Below are 19019 nucleotides of genomic sequence, written 5' to 3'. Positions count from 1 at the left end.
AGTCGAACTCATTCACTTTTGATAATTTTCACGTTGAAAAACAGCTCGTAGTCTCAGTAGTGTAGACTCATTTTCAATCTGTTTTGGATACATTTGCCAACGGAATACTCGTATTTTTTTCCTTTGAACTTTTTTTCTTTTAAACCTTTTCTTGTCTTTTTGCAAATCTAAGCTACCAACTCAAATTGTTGTTTCTCTTGTTTTTCTTGTTTTTCTTGTTTTCTTCCAGCTCCAATACTTTTCAAGCCTCTTCTTCAAGTTTTCATTGTGCTGTTAGCTCATTTAGAAGCTCAGAATGAAAAATCTTTGATGAATTATTAGTCAGTTAACATTATTATGCTCTTTTTTCTCGTTCTATTCTTTTTCAATTGTATAGTTTTCTGCTGGAGATGTTTTCCTTCTTAAAGACAACCACATTATTCAGAATGACTTTTAAAAATGACTCAAACAGTTATTTGTGAAACGTTTTTGTCAGTGACAATGTCAATTTGGAGGAAACATGATCCCCCGAAATCTTTTGTGAAAGTTGTGTGGATCATTATTTCTTTAAGTGGAAACTTGATCTGTTTGCTCCTTTTGATGAAAAAAAGAAACATTCCCAATTAGATAAAATCTCGTTTAAAAGATATAATCTTGAACTGGTAAAGCTTCTCAAAAAATCACTATTGATTTGATGTGAAACATCTTACTTAAAGAATCGTTCATTTTTTTCGGTTTTCCAGACATTTTTATTTTATGTCTTCTGTCAGTGTATTCAATCCAAATAAAAAAATTAGATCAACTAACTAAATTTGGTTTCAAACGTAGTAGAGACTTCAGAAAAGGGTATCTAATGTTCCATAGTACCAAATATACTATATCTGTGTAATTCCCAGGGTGAAACAAGTCTGCGGTGGTTTTAGAGTGATCCTAAAAAAGATGTTATAAAAATTCATGAACTCTTATGGGGTTATTCACGTCCGGAAAAAAACGTTTTTTCCAGAGGTGAATAACCCCATTAATTTTTTGCTAATAGTGTTCCCGTAGTAGTTAATTACACATTCTTAGTTCCAGTGAGTAATCATGTATATTTTGTTGAATATTCTAACATAAGAATAAATTGAAAAGTGCTTGAAACTTGATATCTTTGGTTTCCCCAATTCTAGTTACACTACAGACATTGATAAGAAAAAAAATCAACACCATGTTGGGAAAGTGCATTCATTTTTGTTTCATGTCAGACATATCTATTTTGGTATATGCGACATTAAAAGTTGAATAGTTTAATACCCCCACTTTCCCCTTTTCCATTTCATTTCCCCCACCATCAAAAGTTGCCTCTCCAATTTAACTTCTTCGTTTTTTTCCACCCGTTTCCTAACACAAGGGTGGTAGTATATGTGTGCGTGTGATATCTCTGAAGGCACACTCATTTTGCGGTTATTCATAAAAATGGGAGACAGAGATAGGATAGAGACCGAGTCCAAGAGAGCAGACAAATTTGTACTGCACCATGATTTAGTTCTCCATTCCCTTTCTCTTCCTCGTCAATCCTTGAAGCGATATCGCTAATCCTAGTTACGCCAGTGATTGGGTTGCTATGAGGCCCGTCCTTCCACACTCTCTATTCTCCTTCTATTCTATTTTCTCACATTTTTCCATTTTCCGTTTTCTCTATCTATATATCCATGGATTTTCTTTTCTGCATTGCTAGAGCACCTCCACTTCGGTTTTAGTTTTTCTTCTTTTTCTTCTTTATCAGCCTCTCACATCAAACCACTATTCTGGCGGATAAACTGATGGGCATCCGCTTGGAGCTTATTGCTGACGTTTACACTCTCTGTCAATGTGCTCTTTGCCATAGAAAGGAGTTTTAAATCGCTCAGGAAAAGAGAGGGCAGAAAGAGATAACTTGCATCAACTTCATATTCTCATTTTATTTCTCTTCATGTTTTTCTGAACTTGTTTTCTCTTTTTCGTTTCACTAGCATGTTCCGTCAAGTACATGTTGAGATGCACTTTGGAAATTGGAACATAATCAGGTTTAGAGTTTAGTGAAACTAGTCCAGACAAGTGTATACACCATTTTCAAAATCCATCACACACTTCATCAGTTGTGGTGCTTGACGTGTTGCAAGAAGCCTTATGATTTCAGATTTCTAACTGATCTCCCTGACCATTCAAGAGTTGAGAATGTTGTCTACGTTGATGTTCCGCACTGACGAATTGATCAAAGACGTCATAGAAAAGACTAGAAAAAAGCGAGTATGATTGAAATTTGTTTCCACAAACTACATCATATTGAATTCTGCAAATACAAATATCATTATGAGTGGGTTCTTCTGATTATGCGCGTTGTGGTCACTGATGGATTAGTGAGTAAACTAAATTTTTTATATTGGTAAAATCACAGAATTTCTATTTAACTGATATTGAAATTTTCTAGCTTTATATTAAACTATCAATAAGGTCAACTACATAAAATCTAGGAATGCGTCATCATGACTAACTAACTGAATTTTTTCGCCAAATCCATGAACTTTCCGGTCTGAACTTCCAGAATCTAATAACCAAATTCACTCTTTCTAATTGTTGTACTCTCCATGCCTCTGCCCTGTGCCTATAAATAAAAAGGAAAGAAACAGAATAATGTTTTCATTCAATTAACGCCTTCCTATCGGCCCTCCACCCCGACTACATCGTTTCCTCTACATTTTTTTCGTACTTCAGAGAAAAACATGGTCCTGATGTTAATTTTTATCTTTCAGCTTCTTTCCTGGGTATTGGTTTTTGGCGTTTCTAATCTAATTGTTGCCTTGTCACCCCAATTCCAAAGCCACCCCACTTCTGGTGATCTATTCTTGTGACAAGAAGACGGAATGGGTAAAGGAAACAGCAAATTGAAAGGATCTCAAATCCGAGACCTGGCTGAGCAGACATATTGTATGTTGAAATATTGATAAACTCAAGGTAACAAGAACTTTCAGTTACCGAAAAAGAGATCAAGCAATGGTACAAAGGATTTGTACGTGACTGTCCAAATGGAATGCTCACAGAAGCGGTATGTGGTTTATTGTCTCGTAATTTTCGAATTAAATTTTGAAAACTTTGTTGCCAGTGAACTTCATCAACTATTATAACATTATATCATTTTCTCACCATACCAATTTCAATTATTCCATAATCCACACACTTTCTCAGAAACTTTTCTCTTTATTGAAAACGTGAGGGAAATGACGTTTGCCTAAGGCATGTACTTTTGGAGGAACCGTGGGAATGAGTAGAACTTATCCTATTAGTTCTACTTGTTAGGAGCGGGAAAATAAAGAATTTCGTTCCGTCTACACATATGTATTCCGTGAGATTATTGAGAAATTCTGGACAAAGAGTGATCTACAATTTCGTGGATTGTTGAAAAAGTGAAAATGACGTTGCATTGAATATTGCTATAAAGTATTATGTGGATCCGTTTTGTACCTGAAAAGTGAGATACTCTGATCAATGGAACAAAACATAGAACGTTTAACATTGTGAAATTAACAACTGGAATTTATCAAATTTCAAGTTAACTTCTTCATTTTTACAGGGCTTCCAAAAAATATACAAGCAATTCTTCCCACAAGGTGACCCATCAGATTTTGCATCTTTCGTTTTCAAAGTGTTTGATGAGAATAAAGTAAGATTCTCAATCTGAAATTCATCTCTTCCAATCTAATTTTCCAGGACGGCGCTATAGAATTTCATGAGTTCATTCGAGCTCTCTCCATCACGTCACGTGGCAACCTAGACGAGAAATTGCACTGTGAGCGCTGTCACTTCATATTTAAACCATTTTTTTGTTCAGGGGCCTTCAAACTATACGATTTGGACCAAGATGGGTTTATTACCAGAAACGAGATGTTGTCAATCGTTGACTCAATCTACAAGATGGTCGGAAGCAGTGTACAGCTTCCTGAGGAGGAGAACACACCAGAGAAAAGAGTTGATCGAATCTTCAGAATGATGGACAAGGTAGATTGGAGGGTTTATGTATCGGGAGTTTATTGAGTTCCAAAGAGTTTGTAGTTCCCGTTTTAGATGTCAGAAGGTGCTTGGATAGCTTTTGAACTTCAATCAGCACGCTTTTAGTTGTTTTGGGAAAAAACTAAGCTGGACTAACTTAGGGCCTTAAAAACAAATCTGCGTATATTTTAATTGACTCATTGCAAAAAACTTTCTGGCTTTATTTTTTTTCAGTTTTATTTTGCAAACCGAGCAAACTGGACACACGAATTCAAGACAAAAACTCAATTTTGAAATTTGCATGCGTGTTTGAATGTTGATTCCGTGATATCACATATCTTGAACTCCGCATAAGCTTACTGGGGAAGTTCATGGAGCCAGTTTAGAGTTATGGATTGTGGGCTATATCGTTGGAAACCTGGAAAATTGCTGATTCCAAATTCGACAAAAACAAGGTCAAAGTTAGTAAAAATAACGAAATTTTTCCTATCTGAGACGGGAAAATGTTTGAAATGTTTTTTTTTTGAATTTTCGGGCGTAACAAGGTAATAACTTACTTTCTCCCGGACTTTGACCTTATTTTTTTTCAAATACCAGGTGTCCAAGGCAAAAACTGAATAGAAATTTGAAACCAGCGTCTTCTCAGCTTTCCAACGGTATAGGTCACGTCCCATATCTACTAACTGACTCTATGACCTTCCCTTCTTTGAAAAAAATGGATATGGTGTCAATGCAAGTAGAAACGTTATTCAGAATGACTTTTAAAAGAATATGTTGCTTGAAACGATGAATCTACAAAATGGGATTGTCGTACTACTAATTCTGCAGTCATGTTTAAAAATTGCTCAAATGGTCAAATCAACCTTTTGATAGATTTATTGAATTTTTTTCTTTAACTTCAAGATTATTTAAAAATTTAAAAATTTCAGAAACAACACCCTTTTTGTAGTAAAATCGCACAATCTTCAGGTTTCCAATTTGAGATTACATTACGGGGTGTAATCCTAAAGAAACATAGAAAACCATCCGTTATAGGAATTAAAAATTTTATCATCCCTCAATGTCTGATCTTTTCAGTATTCCTATTTTAAGCTTTCCCACTTCCGTTGCACCCTTCCGTGCTGCATTCTAAAAAGCAATTTTGCAGAATAACGACGCTCAACTAACATTGGAGGAATTCAAGGAGGGAGCCAAAGCAGATCCATCTATTGTGCACGCTCTCTCATTGTACGAGGGTCTTTCCACTTGATTTCTTTTTTCTATTGTTTGTTTATATCACATCTTCCTCAAAATGTATCATTCAGAATTCAAAAGATTTTATGTTTTCTCGCTCCTCAAAATGGAAAAAAAAACACAAGACGATAATTTTTCTTTTTACAAATAAACCCGGCATTCTTTCATACCGATAGACAAAAAGGCAAATTTTAGAACAGAAATTCGAATTAAATCAAAAGGTTTGAGAAGTAGTCAAGACCCTGCCCATAGTCCCAGATAGCGATTCCCATTTCGTAGCGATGGGCCATATTGATGCGGAGCTCGAGAGAAGTCAGCGTTGGGTAGTAAATCACGGAGGTTGGGGTTTTCAACTTATGCTCCATTGATGTCTCGTCAAATGAGAGTGTGGTCTGGTCAGATTTGAGTACCTTGAGATATCTGGAATGGTGATTTGTGATAATGGTTTGCAGAGAATTTTTTTCGTTTACCTATCGGAGGTGACGGCTTCCATTTTTCCTTTGGAAAACTCGTACCCGTAGTAGTTGAGACCAGCAAGCGTTTTCGGACCAGTTCCCAAGTAGAAAACGCAGTTTTCGAACTGAAACATGATTTTAAAAAAAAGTTTTGCAAATAATATGCTACTCACCCAGTCATATGGGGCCACACCAGCTGGCTTATTACCATGGTAGTCATAAGTCATTATCTGCACAAAGTCGGAGACTTCTGTGAGTTTTTTGAACTCGTCCGGTGTAACCAAGTTGTTTGGCTGACTGAAAAAAGCAGTTTTTGTTTATCCGCTTGCAGTTCCTCGAAAACTCACTTATTCCACTCTAGCGGTGCTGGAACGGTGAGGATCAGTTCCATGTGCAACTTTTTGAACTGTTTCGACAAGTCTTGCATACTTTCAATGACAAATTCTTTAATTTGAAGAGATTGGACGGAAATTAAGGCTTGCATGTAGATTTCCACGATGGCACCTTCGAATTGGTTTCTCTGCAATGTCATAAAATAAATAAAAATTATGTGGAAAATGTTACTCACGCTGTAAAAATTGGCGATATCCACAAAGCAACTTCTCGAGAGCTGCGAATTCATCAGAAGGTCCTTCATGTCGTCGGCACTCCATCCATCAAAAAGGATTCTCGGAACAATCTTGATTTTTTCATTTTTCTCCCGAAGTCTCTCCAGCCAGTCTGCAATTATTCGTTTTGAATGTGGTATTCGCTATTTTTGGAGCTACCTCGATCGATATCATGAGATCCCTCAATTTTACAGGTAATGAGTTTTCCATCGACCTTTGATGCCTTGGCTTGAAACCATACTGGGGAGACATGAGTGAGTTTGTGAGCGGTCTTCTCAGCCAATGAGTATCCTTTATTATTCCACTGGAATATATAATTTTTGGTGGTTTCTGAGGTGTTTCCGAGATAAAATGTTATTGGAATTGGTTTTCAATCATCATGTGTGCCAAAAATTGCAACCATGATTAGTTTTTGTTGGTGAAACTGCACTTGGTCAGTGTAAAACCCCCTTTCGACACTCTTAAATACTGCAAATCCTCTAACCAACCGGTGTGATATAAGCCAATTGAGTGAGTCCCTCTCTGTTATTTGGTTGATGGAAATTGTCGTTAAGCTCCTCATGTTCTCTAATAATTGACGCTTTGGTGATCAAATCCGGTTTGAATTTCAGTGTTTCAATGAGCTCCTTTCCGGTGGCTTGTGCCTGCGTCATAATAATACATACTGCTTGAATTAATAGCAGCTTCATTTTTGGTTTCTGATTCCCCAGATGTTCTTCACCCGATCTGCAAGGGGATATTTAATCCAATTAGTAGAGCGAGAAGAATTAGAAAGAAGTTAATACTGGTAAAAAACCAAAGGAACAATTAAGTGAAGCCGGTAATAAGGAAAGTAATGCCAGTTTATACTTATTTAAAATTAATCTCTAAGATACAGATAAAATGCAATAGATTAAGAGAAGCATCATTGAGGTTCCTTTGTGTAGTATCCTTGAAACTTTTGCGTTGAGACCATATTGAAACAGTGGAATGCTTAAGTGCGAATTGTGAATTTACCCGCTTTTGTTATATACTTCACACCCTTGAATGGCTTATACTTCTCGCCATACATGTCGAGCCGGTTGACCTGAAATGTGAACATTTTGTTTGTTTCGTTGTTGCAGCGGTCGTAAACTAGAAATTTTAGAAAAGTGGCACCGTAAAGAGTTATCCCAGACCGCTAGGCTTTGCAATTTACTTAGAAGGTTTACAGATGGTTTGAACCAGTATCTCAGCCAAAATTTGTCTATTTCCGACAAATTTAGTCATACCTTCAATCCAGAAAGTACCAACTGGTTGATTTTGAATTTTAACGAGATCGACGGGCTCTCTGGCACAACTGTTCCGCTGACAGCAATAGACCCTTTTAATGTCGATGGCTTTCCAACTTCAATCTTTCCAATCGTCCATTGCATCAACTTAGTCGTCGGATCGAACGCAATCTTACCATGACTTGCCACCAAATTACAGTTTTGTACACATTTTGGCATGGTGATCTCCAGAACCACGTCTTCGAGCTGAAAAATAATGACTCTGCTCATATTTGGATGATTGGTCAGGTACATACCACTTTGCCCATGCTCAACTTTGGTCCAACGGTGAGATCTAACTTTCCAGCGTTTGGCTTCAGAGAGATGACTTGTCGGACGTAGATTGGAATAGCGACCATGCTGAAATAACAGAGAGTTAGGATATATTTTCAATGTCAACTTACTTTTGAGCAGCGATGTGGTAGGAAAGCAGACGGAAGTTGCCATCTGGAGGGACGAACGACAAAACCTTCTCATTCTCCCAACGCTTGTATCGAACACATGGATGGAATGAAACATCGTCAAGAAGGCGTGGGTTGATGAGTGTCATTGTGAGATCCGGCATACCAGAGAGCTTGCAGCATACATCAACCTATAATCATATTATTTGTAGGTTGGAATTGTTGTTTATTAGTAGAAAACTGGAAAACAATGTAGCAGGTTAATTTCCGGAGTAACCGCTATACATCGGCGGTAAGCTCGCACCGCCTATTCTTCTCAACAAGATTTTTTTCATGTTAGAGTCATCCTATTTTTAAATTTCTGGGTTCACATCGATACTTACATATCCCTGAATCTCTGCGAAAACCGTCGATCCCTGTTTGTCCACAATCACATCAATCTCTTCAATCACATCAAAGTATGCTTCATTATTCGTGTATTTCACTCCTTGACGTCTCCATGGAATATTCGATAGTTGCCCGGTGGGCAGTGTTTCCGAAAGGTTTGTCCTGCCAGTCACTTGATTTGCAATATTTCGAAGGAAGTTGGGCGGTTTGATCAAGTCTTGAAGAATATTCATCTCGGTCACTAATGGGAATCCATTGTCAAGCATTTCGTCGAGAAGCTGGAATAGAAGTGTTTACCATGTACCTGGAAATGGAGGACAAACCTCAAATACCATCACACAATTCTCTTTGATGGAGGAGTCGGAGAATTCGTCAAAGTATTGGGCAAATGTTGTAATGACACGATGCAGAAACTCAATCACCATCAATGGAGGAGCTGAAAGAGGGGAATTTGAAACTTTCTTCACGAAAAACACCAGTGAACCGAGTAAATCCCAACATTAACAGTTGCTATAGCATTTTTCAGGTTGAGTACAGTGATCTATGTCAAATTTAAGAGCTTACTTTCAACAGTTATCACTGCTACAAGGTACAAGTTATTCTGATAAACATTTATCAGGTAGTGATGAGGAGTTGAAATTATCGGCGGCACATCTTCGGGTTGGTGACTCTGTGAAAAGTAATACATGTTTAGTCGCCGCGTATTCTCATTACTTACCTTTTTTTGAATATCGAAAAAATAATCGCAAATGGACCGATGAATAACCGATTTCCAATGTTTTTCAAGTAATACATCACTGAAAAAGAAGAAAATTCGTTCAAAATCTTAAAATTGAAATCACTTACCCACTAGTATTTACAAAAAATAAACTGTTCAACATAATTTAAGTAGAATTTAAGTAGAAAAAATAATAAATACAACGTTGTTTTGACGAGAATGTGTGTGTTTAGAGAGACGGCAGAGTTCTAAACAATAGGCAGTCCGGAATTTTGGAGTGTTGTAGTGCGCGCACTCATCGAGCGGACGAGGTCATCCACGCGGGCCAAAAGGGGTCCCAGATGCTATCTAATCGCTCCTCTCCAAGACATTGTGTGCGGGGGGCCATGCATTCATAAACATAATCTTATCGATTTATGGCGAGGAAAAGAACAAAGAGGAAGAATTGTTGCAAAATATTTTTATACGAGTGAGAAATTAATGGAAAATGAACACTTTTTGAAGCACAGCGAGAGATGAGAAGAATGACAGGAAAGAGGACATTTACAAAGTAAGGGGACGAGAAAAAAAGGAGTGTGGGGGAAAAAAGAAATGACAGAAAATGAACATTTTGATAATTTATACAAGATTCATAGGAGACTTGGCGGCAAATTGGCGCTTGGCGATGGCTGGTCTTCACTATCGTTTCCGTGGAGACGCATTCGGGCGAAATCTTCGAATATAAGATCGTCGTCGTCCCGTAGCTCTCTGAAAGGGAATGCAATTAGAATTTAGACAGATACGGGGATGAGAAACTCACAATTCTTCATGCAACTGAATGAGATCAATGTCGACTGGTTCTGAGCCGTTTGTTGCTTCGGTTGATGGCAATCCGCGGTCCTGAAATGGAATATGGATTAGGTTTTGAGTTTTTGAGGTATTCTAAGCCTAACCAAATATTATTGAGACTTAAAATCCCATTTCTCAATTTAAAATTCGAATTTTTTGGGAAAATCTCGGTTTACCAGGCGAGACTAACAGGATCTGCCTAATTTCTTTTATCAAACTCAAAAATTGCACCAATTCTTCGGTATGTAGATTGTAAGCTGGTAACATCTTTTTCAAATAGAAGTCGCCTCATCATAAGTTCTTGCTTTTGTTTCGATATGTTTCACTCGACCATTTCAGGTTACAAAGTTCACAAATTTTGTGTTTTTTAAAGTATACAACTCTTAACACTTTTAATCTACAGTATCACTCGTTACTTAACGTCCTTGCCGCGGTGAGTAGCATGTGATAGGCGAAAAATTAAAAGATAGCTGGTAAACCAGCCAGCGTATAGATTTTTAGAGTTTTGACGTGATTTTTGTATTATTTCTAAAACAGGCAGCAGGAATTTTATTATCCTTCAGTTCTGAATGACCATTTTTGAGAAGTGAAAACCCCCTGCCGAGTCAAAAATATTTGGGTCGTCTCGGAGCATCGCTTCCCGATTAGATTTTTTCATTTTTCAACAATTCAAAAGATTCGGGACAGATAAGCTCAGCGGGATTAGCCAAACTCAGCTAATCCTTCTTTTGAACTTCTTTATACGGACATCAGCCGAGAATCGTAATTTTTGACTGATGCCGAATCTATTGAGAGTTGATACTAATCCCTGTCAACTTTCTGTATGTCAATTTTTACTAACAGTTCTTTCCGGGCTTTCTGGAGGCTTTGAGTGTGTCAAGGTAAACGGCAATTCGGCGAAAAGTTCTCCATTGAGTGGTCCCAAAACAGCACGCACTTTAACTCGGTATTGGACAACGATTCCCAAACTTTCTTTCGAAGTTTTTGCATCCAATCTGCAATAACACATTTCTCGATCTCATTTCATGATGAGTGCTGAATGAGAGTTGGAGGAGAAGACACGGGGGGCATCGAGTTGCAGAAATAAGTTTGTCGTTGATGGGGAAAAAGGGGAAGGAATTGAACCTTTCAAGGGAGACACGGAAGTTTATTTCCTTCTCCTTTTCCCGTTTTTCCCCCACAACGCGGCGCTCATCTATTTCCTCTTCTTCTTTCCTCTTATCGACTCTCTTTTCTACTCACATTGTGCTTGAAGCTAAATTAGTGTCCTCATGCTTGAGTTGCCCGTCCAGTGCAAGTCCTCGCTTGTCCTTGTTATTACTCAGAAGAGGACACACGGCAAAAACCTTCGAAAGTGTCGCGCCCGGACCCACTGGGAAGCCTTCGCTGAAAAAAAAGAGGAAAAATTTAGTGAAGGTTGACTAATATGAAAAGGAGTGGGTACTTGAGGCATTACTCACTTGCTTTCAATCCGAGCAACTTCACAAGAGTAAGATGCAGTAGTGAACAGACAAATATCAGCGACTTGGATGATGCAGATTTTGAGTTTCTTGACAGTTTTGTTGCTGTTGTTCTGGATATGCACATTAACAGCAATGGATTCACCATGGTAGTACATCTGAAAATGACTTGGATATGAGAAATCAAAAAATAACAACTCACCTCTTTATCCAATGACACTTCCATATGCAAAAGTCCAGAGGACATCATAAAATACTTGGAGACGTCAACCATCGGTTGAGGGCGAGATTCAAATGGAGCGTAAGTCAACTTTCTGATGGCAAGGCGGACGGTGTTGCTGAGAGCGCTGAAAATGGACCAATTTCCGGAGGGAATTTCTTTATAACGTTCACCCACTTTTTCTTCGGTTTCTCGCTACTGCTTCCATCAGTCACTGCCACAAACGTTTTCAACTCATAATCCACTCCACATGGTTTGCCAGTGTCTCCCGGGGCTGGCTGAAAGACGCAATTATGGTGTTTTCGCAGATTCCGATTGAATTTTTGTGAAACTCACCTGAAGAGTAACACTACTTGCACTTTTAGGCGATACTTCGAACCAAAATGGGAATGCATTTGATCCAAGTTTCCTTTTCAATCGTTCTTGCAATCTTGATAATGGTCTTGCAATCGCTTTTTCTGTCTGTGGATATACTTGAAATGTTTCTGAGATCAAATCCTTGCGGAACGTCAGTCCGAGCACGTCAAGGTCTTCTCTTCCGTATCGGAAAGCAGCCAGGAGATGCGCCGTCACTTTTTTGTTTTCCTTTATGTATTCTTCATCGATCAGAACCATTCCATCTGGAAATTATACGAATTTTCCGGTGGGAAAACCACGAGATGTTGTCTGGGAGACAAGCGTGGGCTAGGGGTACTGGAGTATGGTCACAAGGAAAAAGACTGATACGAAAAACTTGATTAGCTCACAAGCGGAAACTAGAAAACTCTGAAGAATGAAGCAAAACAACATAATTGCTTCTTTTTTCAGATATTCAATCTCAAAAACACTTCTAACATGCAAATCACCCAATAAACTGACCAAAACCTCGTATTAAAAAAGTTTTATAGGGCCGAGAGCCCCTATATAAGCCATCACTTACCTATCAGGTCGACATAGTCACCGCGGTCGATGAAGTCTCTTTTTCCGAGATATGTGGTTATTTTTCCATTTGGACTTGTCTTTTTGAACACTCTGAAATACCAAATGTTAGGTTTAGAGTTACTAGAAATAAAGAATAGCTTATTTTACTCACCTTGTGCCCGATTTTTTGTCCTCATCTACCATCGTCGACTACCACAGCGCTCGGTCTGAAAACTGGCAGGTTGAAAATAGAAAAATGGAAACATGAGCGAGGAAAAGAGTGTCAAAGAGGCATATTGTGAACGTATTATTTGAATAAAACATGCGACGGAAAGAATGAAATAAAATAATACCTCCTCACGGTGAAAAAGTCGATAGCTACCAGGGCGAGGGAAAATAGCGGAATGTGCAATTTCTCTAATTATAATAATTAAAATACGAAAGTTGATAGGAGAGCGCGGCGACCGACATTACTCAACACAAAACTAGACGGGGAGACAGCGAAAAAAACCGATAATTAGCATGTATATTCGACCCGGAGTCCTCTCATTTGAAAACAAATGATGAGAGGGTGGTGAGAGAGGGAGCGTACGCAGTTGCACCACAAATGACGACGGATTGCGTACGTCTTCCCGTCGGAGGAGGGCGAGCCCGCCAATGCACCCATAAACCTTGTCTTCTCCGCCATCTTATTGTGTGTCTATGTCACAATTGTCTTGTCTTGCTTCCCGGTTCGGAAAAAAAACGCGAACCCGAACGAAAAACAACTTATTAACTTTACTTTTTTTGTTTTTACGCGCCCAGCCCCCTTTCAATTTCCAGTTTTTCGCAAATCCGAGCGGGGAATTAGCACGTATTCATGGTGTGATAAGCGGCTGAGATTCTCTTTTGTGAAGAATTGATTTTTTGACGCGAAAAAATGTGACATCTCGCGCAGAAAATTTATTCGCTTGTCGGCAAACGCGTTTTGTTCGTTTTTTATTTAATTATATAACTTTTCGAACAGAGAAGTGAACAAAAAATTAGAAAAACCCTCTAATTTTCCACAACGCCATAATTTTGTGGCATTTTCAAACGGCTAATCAAATAAACTTTTTATCAATGCTTTTTGCTTTGTTGTCTCCGTTTTTTTTCACTCTGCTATCGCTAGTAACATGACACAAACTTTCTTTTCAGATGACAAACAGTTCGGAATTCACAGATGTACTTCAGTCACGAGATCCGTGTGTTAGCAATGGAGTAGTGATTAGCATAGACCCAATTGATCCAGAACCGACACCGATTAGAAAAGAGGTCAGTAAATACAGAAAAATGGAATGAAATGGAAACAGATCAAGGTTTTGAATAGGAAAATGACGGTTCAAAAACAGTTGTGGCCAGGTTTTCAACAGTTTATAGGCAGTAAAACATGAGAACTCTCCAAAAAGTAATATTTTCCAACTCGAAAGAAAAAGATTTTTGCGAGAAATACGAGTTATTACAATTCAGAGGAATTAAGTTTATAAACATAATACATTTTGTTGTCAAATATTCATAGTTGAATGAAAAGGCGTCATTCAAATGCAAAATACCATGTAACAGGTGAAAAGCCATGACGGCATGTGACTTTTAGAAACTTTCACACGTAGGATGAATCAGAGAGCACAATTCTGATTCCGCATGACAGATTTTGCAAGGGAAAATGAAAATAGATATTTGGTATAGATTTCGTTAGTCAGAACAAAGTAGACACCCCCGCAATCAACATAATTAGCACAAACTTGTGTATTTGATGAAAAGGAAATTGAAACACATCAAATTGATCATTTGATACAGAAACCGAATGTCAAAATGAAATTACACAGCAGCGACGGCTGCTTTCCCTCCTTTTTCTTTGATTGCATTGCAGGGAACAAGTTGGTGCAGTGAGTTCAGTGACGTTGCACTGACAGTTTTTGGTCTTTGTTAGAAAAGAAAAACACTGACCATTTTGATGACCATTATGATGGGTCGGAATAACGAAGTTAGTATACATTCTGTAGTGGACTGACCTAGAGATTAATTTTTGAAGATTTAGAACGCCTCGAAATCTAGGCGGCACTAACAAAAATCTTTGAAATATAACCGAATCTTAACAGTTTCGTTTACTTTCATTGTTTTCTACGGTTTCAATATTAATTCATAATTTCTAATATTGCAGTTCACTCTCGAAGACACATTCCACAGTGTTCATCATGGGAATTCCGAAGGATTCAAGACATTGACTGCATTTCTGTGTCTCATGCTCTCCGCATTCCTCAATTTCTTTTTGCTCACAGTAATCCATGACGTCGTTCCCCGACAACCACTCCCTGATCTCACTTTTATGATAATTCCACAACAAAGATGGGCTTGGAGTGTTGGAGATGTACTTTCCACTGTCAGGTAAACCAAATACGCCCCCGACAAGAAAAACTTGAATATGTATGTATTACAGCTCCGTCGTTGCATTCACCATCATCTTTCTTCACCACCAACGTTGGATTGTTCTCCGCCGCACATTCCTCCTGGGAGCCATTATGTACGGACTTCGCGCTGTGATTCTTGGCGTGACTTTCCTTCCTCCTTCGTTTCACAACAGGGACGAAATATGTCAACCGCAAGTGAATAGGACTGCAATGTATGGGATGGAGATTGCGACTCGTTTTCTTACCTACGTTATCACCCTGGGTCTCACTTCTGGACAAGACAAGATTCTATGTGGCGATCTCATGTTCAGTGGACATACCGTTGTGCTTACTATCATGTACTTTGTCCAGTTGCAGTACACTCCAAGAGGACTTGTCCTTCTTAGGTGAGATATGATTGAGACGTGCAAATAGGGTTATCAGTATTTGCTAGCCGGGATATTACATAATTAGTGTATCCACAGTAACCCAAGCATTACTCAGTTCATTTTTTTGCAAATAATGGGAGAGTTTGAAATCGGGTGAACGTAAATACGAACTACATCTACCAAATTATTCAATACAATAACAAAATGTGTCTATACACTGTCTAAGTCATTCAGTACAATGACCGAATCACCTTTTACAATGACCATGTCACCAAGTACACTGACTAAATTACCAAATACAACAACCAAAACAATCAGTACAATGACAAGAACCCAGACACAAACCATTAGGAGTACACATTTTTCATATCTCCGAAACACTGAAAAATGTCTTATCTTGTTTCCCGACATTCAACCAACTTTCTTCATAATTAAATTTTCAGATACATTGCCGCACCTATCACTTTCCTCGGAATCGCAGCTCTCGTCGTGTCAGGCGGCCACTACACAATGGACGTGCTGATTGCATACTGGTTGACAAGTCACGTTTTCTGGTCTTATCACCAAATTTTTGAAATGAAAAAGGAGGACAGACCCCAGGCGCCGCTGAGTAGACTTTGGTTTGTGTTTTATTTGATTTTCAAAATTGAAGTTTTAATACAATTATGTGGGGAAGTATAAAAATTAATAATTTCAGGTGGTTCTGGCTGTGCTACTGGTTTGAGGCGGATGTTGCTGACGGGAAATTGGTGAACAAATGGAACTGGCCTCTGGAAGGTCCACAGAAAATGCACGCTATCATGAATCGGATCAACCTCAAGTTGCAATAGAATCTCATTGTTCTCGTTTCTTTTTTTGTAATCGCTTTTAACTTTTTTTGTTGTTAATTGTTTTGTTTTGTTCCGGCTGCTTCTACTTTGTAGTACAAACAACGATAATCAATACGTGATAACGATATCAAACAACGAACTTATGTTTTTAAAATTTGCTCCACTTCCCCCTGCATTCTTTCTCAGAATTCCCCCCTTCTCAAAATGTTACCTTTTTAATTGATCTCAATGAATTCTTGGCTTTATATTCTTCATTTTAAAAACTTTGAAAAAAAAATCGACACAAAAAGTTTTACAAAATGATCACATGAAAGAACGATGTAATTATCACTGGGAAATGTCTTATTCGTCTGTGGCGCTTGGATTGTCGTACGAACTGTAACTCCTCGGATCCATGGTATCCAGGAGACGTTGCACTTCCTGCCGACTTGGCGGACGACTAGCATCCCATGGTCGTCCAGCTGACAATGACGCAGTTCTGTGATGAACTTCTGTCACGATTTCCACCATAGGTCGGTCTCTGGTTTCTGAAAATTCTCGCTTAGGATTAGCTTAGGATAGGGCTTCCGTTTAAACAAGAATAACGAAACCATAGTTTCTAAATTTGCACGGAAAGTATGAGTGCGTGGGATTGACAAACTTTGTAGGGAGTAGAAAAATTTCCCACAAAGGCATAACTTTTGCGAATAACAAATAAAGTTATGATTTGTGACATGTGATCTCACCTGGAAGTAACACATAGATGAAAATTCCAAAAACTGCAAGACCGATGATAAAAGGGAAATAACTGAGCGTCACTCCAACAAGCTGAAAACAAGATATGGTACTTTGACCGAATGTTCATTGAACACTTTGCAAACAAAAAATCTGCGAGACAACAAACATGAGTGTTTTCTCATTTGTTATCTTTGTTGTTTACTACTCTGCAAACAGTCGACAATGAACATCTTTAGAAGTGACAGATAATCCTTTTTCGCTGAGAACTAACCTGCTGGAATGGGAGATAAGAAGTGCTAACAATGAATGCAAATGTCCACGCGACAAATACAGAGACGGTCACTGCAGTGGCTCTGAACTGTTGTGTGAAAAGCTCACTAGCGATAATCCATGGAATTGGGGATCCAACACCATAGACGCACATATAGAAGACAAGAGAGAAAATTGTTCCATATCGTGCCCACTCGACCTCAAAGGCTTCATTAGAAAAGTTATTTTAGATAATTGGCTCACCTGCTCATAAGTCTGGAGGAATGTAAAAAGTGATAACATCATCAGTGCCACCATGCAACTTCCAAGTTGGAAAAGAGATAACGATCTTCTTCCAACTTTGTTAATCAAGAATGGTGAAGTACATGCAAATAAGAAGTAGACGATACCGATGGCCAATGTACTGAATCTTGCAAGAACTCTGAAAATGTGAAACGTGTGAATATGTAAAAAAAAACTGAAAGTAATACTTACGGACTGAGGCCAGCATTGAGGAACATGTCAGTGGAGAATGCAAAAACTGCTGTACATCCAGTGAACTGTTGAGCAATCATGACAATTATAGACACCGCAAGTGGGATACGTAGGTCGGGTCTTGTGAATAATTCACGGAAACTACCATCACCCTAAAATTAAATGTTCAGATCACCGATTTCTTCTGCAAATTACCTACCGCATCCAACGCCACCTCTCTTACAATAGATTCGAACATATGGGGTGCTTGTTCCTCGCCAATCAACAATTTTACATCTCGAAGAGCTTTTTCTCTGTCATTTTTCGTCCCCAGAGTATATTTCGGAGATTCTGGGCAAAATGGTAGAATGCAGACAAGTGCGAGAGCTGGTAAACCAGGAAGAGCAAAGGCTAATGGCCAGTTATTGGTATCTCCGAGCACTTCAGGCAAACCAATTAGCAGCGAAAACCAGTCCGAGAAAGCAACAGCCACCTGTGATATGATATAAATTCGAAAATAGTTGTATTGGACAACATATACCTGATGAAGGGTTCCTGCTGGACCACGATACTTGTAAGGTGTGATTTCCATCAAGTACATTGGTACTAACCCACTTGATAGTCCCATATTAATGCCGTATATGAATCGACCGAAAATTAACATCTCTGGTGAGCTGAAACCTTTATAATGACCCTTAGTGTTCCTTCCTTTTAGTTACCTGAATCGCTTTGCCACTAATTCAAACAATGAAGCAAATGTGTTCAAAATTCCATTAAATATCAGTCCATTTCTTCTTCCATACTTTTCTCCGATGATTCTTGTGAACGATGCGCCGAGAATAGCACCAATTGCAATACTCGACACCACAAAAGACCATATTACATTTGAAACTGTCAACGACAAGGGAGTTTTGTACCTGGAAGTTATCAACGTTCAAAAAATCAATACCTAACTATACGATTTTGAAGTTACCTCTCAATATAAGTTTGATTAATCCAGTCGGTGATAATAACTTGTGCTGGGTTGACTACTCCATAACTATAAAATTGTGCACTTCCACCTAAAACAACCGTCGTCACCGTTATCAAGTACCTGGAATATAATTAAATAATTTCAGCTAATTATATTCACTCGGAGTTGTTAACTTACTTAGCCGTCACCATTTGTGCTTTTTCCTTGATCAAAAATGTTATTAAATGTTAGTATGAAAAGTTAAATTGAGTATAACAAAGAAATAATGCAACGAAATAGACGGAGCCCCCAACTGTTCTCCTTATCAGAGAATATCTTATCATCTTTGCTTTTTTGATAAACCAGGGCTATTTGCACATACCAATTACAGACCTCCAATAAAATTTGAATAGTTTCAAGTGGCACCGCTGCAAAAAAACATTTTAATTGTTTCTTTTATTACTTATGCATAAAAAACTATAAGAGTGTACTTTCCATTTGTCATTCTCACTCAAAATGCATG

At 38.3% G+C, this 19019-nt stretch overlaps 5 protein-coding genes across 5 annotated transcripts; 2 read left to right on the top strand and 3 right to left on the bottom strand.

The window, feature by feature from the left end:
* Positions 1–2858: 2858 nt before the first annotated feature.
* On the top strand, positions 2859–5230 carry GCK72_022239 (uncharacterized protein; the record flags this gene model as incomplete). Its single annotated transcript, XM_003106847.2, has 6 exons — positions 2859–2922; positions 2967–3040; positions 3566–3655; positions 3703–3781; positions 3824–3990; positions 5129–5230. 6 exons carry the CDS (start codon positions 2859–2861, stop codon positions 5228–5230), a joined length of 576 nt encoding a protein of 191 aa, XP_003106895.1.
* Positions 5231–5423: 193 nt separating this feature from the next.
* GCK72_022238 (uncharacterized protein) lies at positions 5424–9235 on the bottom strand (the record flags this gene model as incomplete). The annotated part of the gene is made up of 15 exons (XM_053734722.1): positions 5424–5634; positions 5685–5794; positions 5843–5966; positions 6017–6189; positions 6238–6389; positions 6437–6581; positions 6766–6921; positions 7528–7773; positions 7824–7926; positions 7971–8158; positions 8351–8632; positions 8678–8790; positions 8919–9024; positions 9073–9151; positions 9201–9235. The coding sequence occupies 15 exons, from the start codon at positions 9233–9235 to the stop codon at positions 5424–5426; spliced, it is 2223 nt and encodes a 740-aa protein (XP_053578288.1).
* Positions 9236–9701: 466 nt separating this feature from the next.
* Positions 9702–12684, bottom strand: GCK72_022237 (uncharacterized protein; the record flags this gene model as incomplete). The annotated part of the gene is made up of 10 exons (XM_003106940.2): positions 9702–9819; positions 9872–9951; positions 10742–10895; positions 11143–11286; positions 11361–11518; positions 11563–11707; positions 11758–11858; positions 11917–12200; positions 12500–12591; positions 12653–12684. The coding sequence occupies 10 exons, from the start codon at positions 12682–12684 to the stop codon at positions 9702–9704; spliced, it is 1308 nt and encodes a 435-aa protein (XP_003106988.2).
* On the top strand, positions 11327–16104 carry GCK72_022236 (uncharacterized protein; the record flags this gene model as incomplete). Its single annotated transcript, XM_003106994.2, has 6 exons — positions 11327–11509; positions 13657–13773; positions 14660–14883; positions 14936–15292; positions 15718–15894; positions 15972–16104. The coding sequence occupies 6 exons, from the start codon at positions 11327–11329 to the stop codon at positions 16102–16104; spliced, it is 1191 nt and encodes a 396-aa protein (XP_003107042.2).
* Positions 16105–16446: 342 nt separating this feature from the next.
* On the bottom strand, positions 16447–18708 carry GCK72_022235 (uncharacterized protein; the record flags this gene model as incomplete). Its single annotated transcript, XM_053734721.1, has 10 exons — positions 16447–16631; positions 16830–16911; positions 17093–17290; positions 17335–17512; positions 17566–17717; positions 17765–18037; positions 18086–18218; positions 18264–18461; positions 18518–18637; positions 18695–18708. The coding sequence occupies 10 exons, from the start codon at positions 18706–18708 to the stop codon at positions 16447–16449; spliced, it is 1533 nt and encodes a 510-aa protein (XP_053578287.1).
* Positions 18709–19019: the final 311 nt, after the last annotated feature.

The sequence above is a fragment of the Caenorhabditis remanei genome, chromosome X (assembly GCF_010183535.1).
Source record: "Caenorhabditis remanei strain PX506 chromosome X, whole genome shotgun sequence".
Lineage (NCBI taxonomy): Eukaryota > Metazoa > Nematoda > Chromadorea > Rhabditida > Rhabditidae > Caenorhabditis > Caenorhabditis remanei.
Note: the sequence above shows the minus strand (reverse complement) of the source record. Positions and strands in the feature narration are given on the sequence as shown.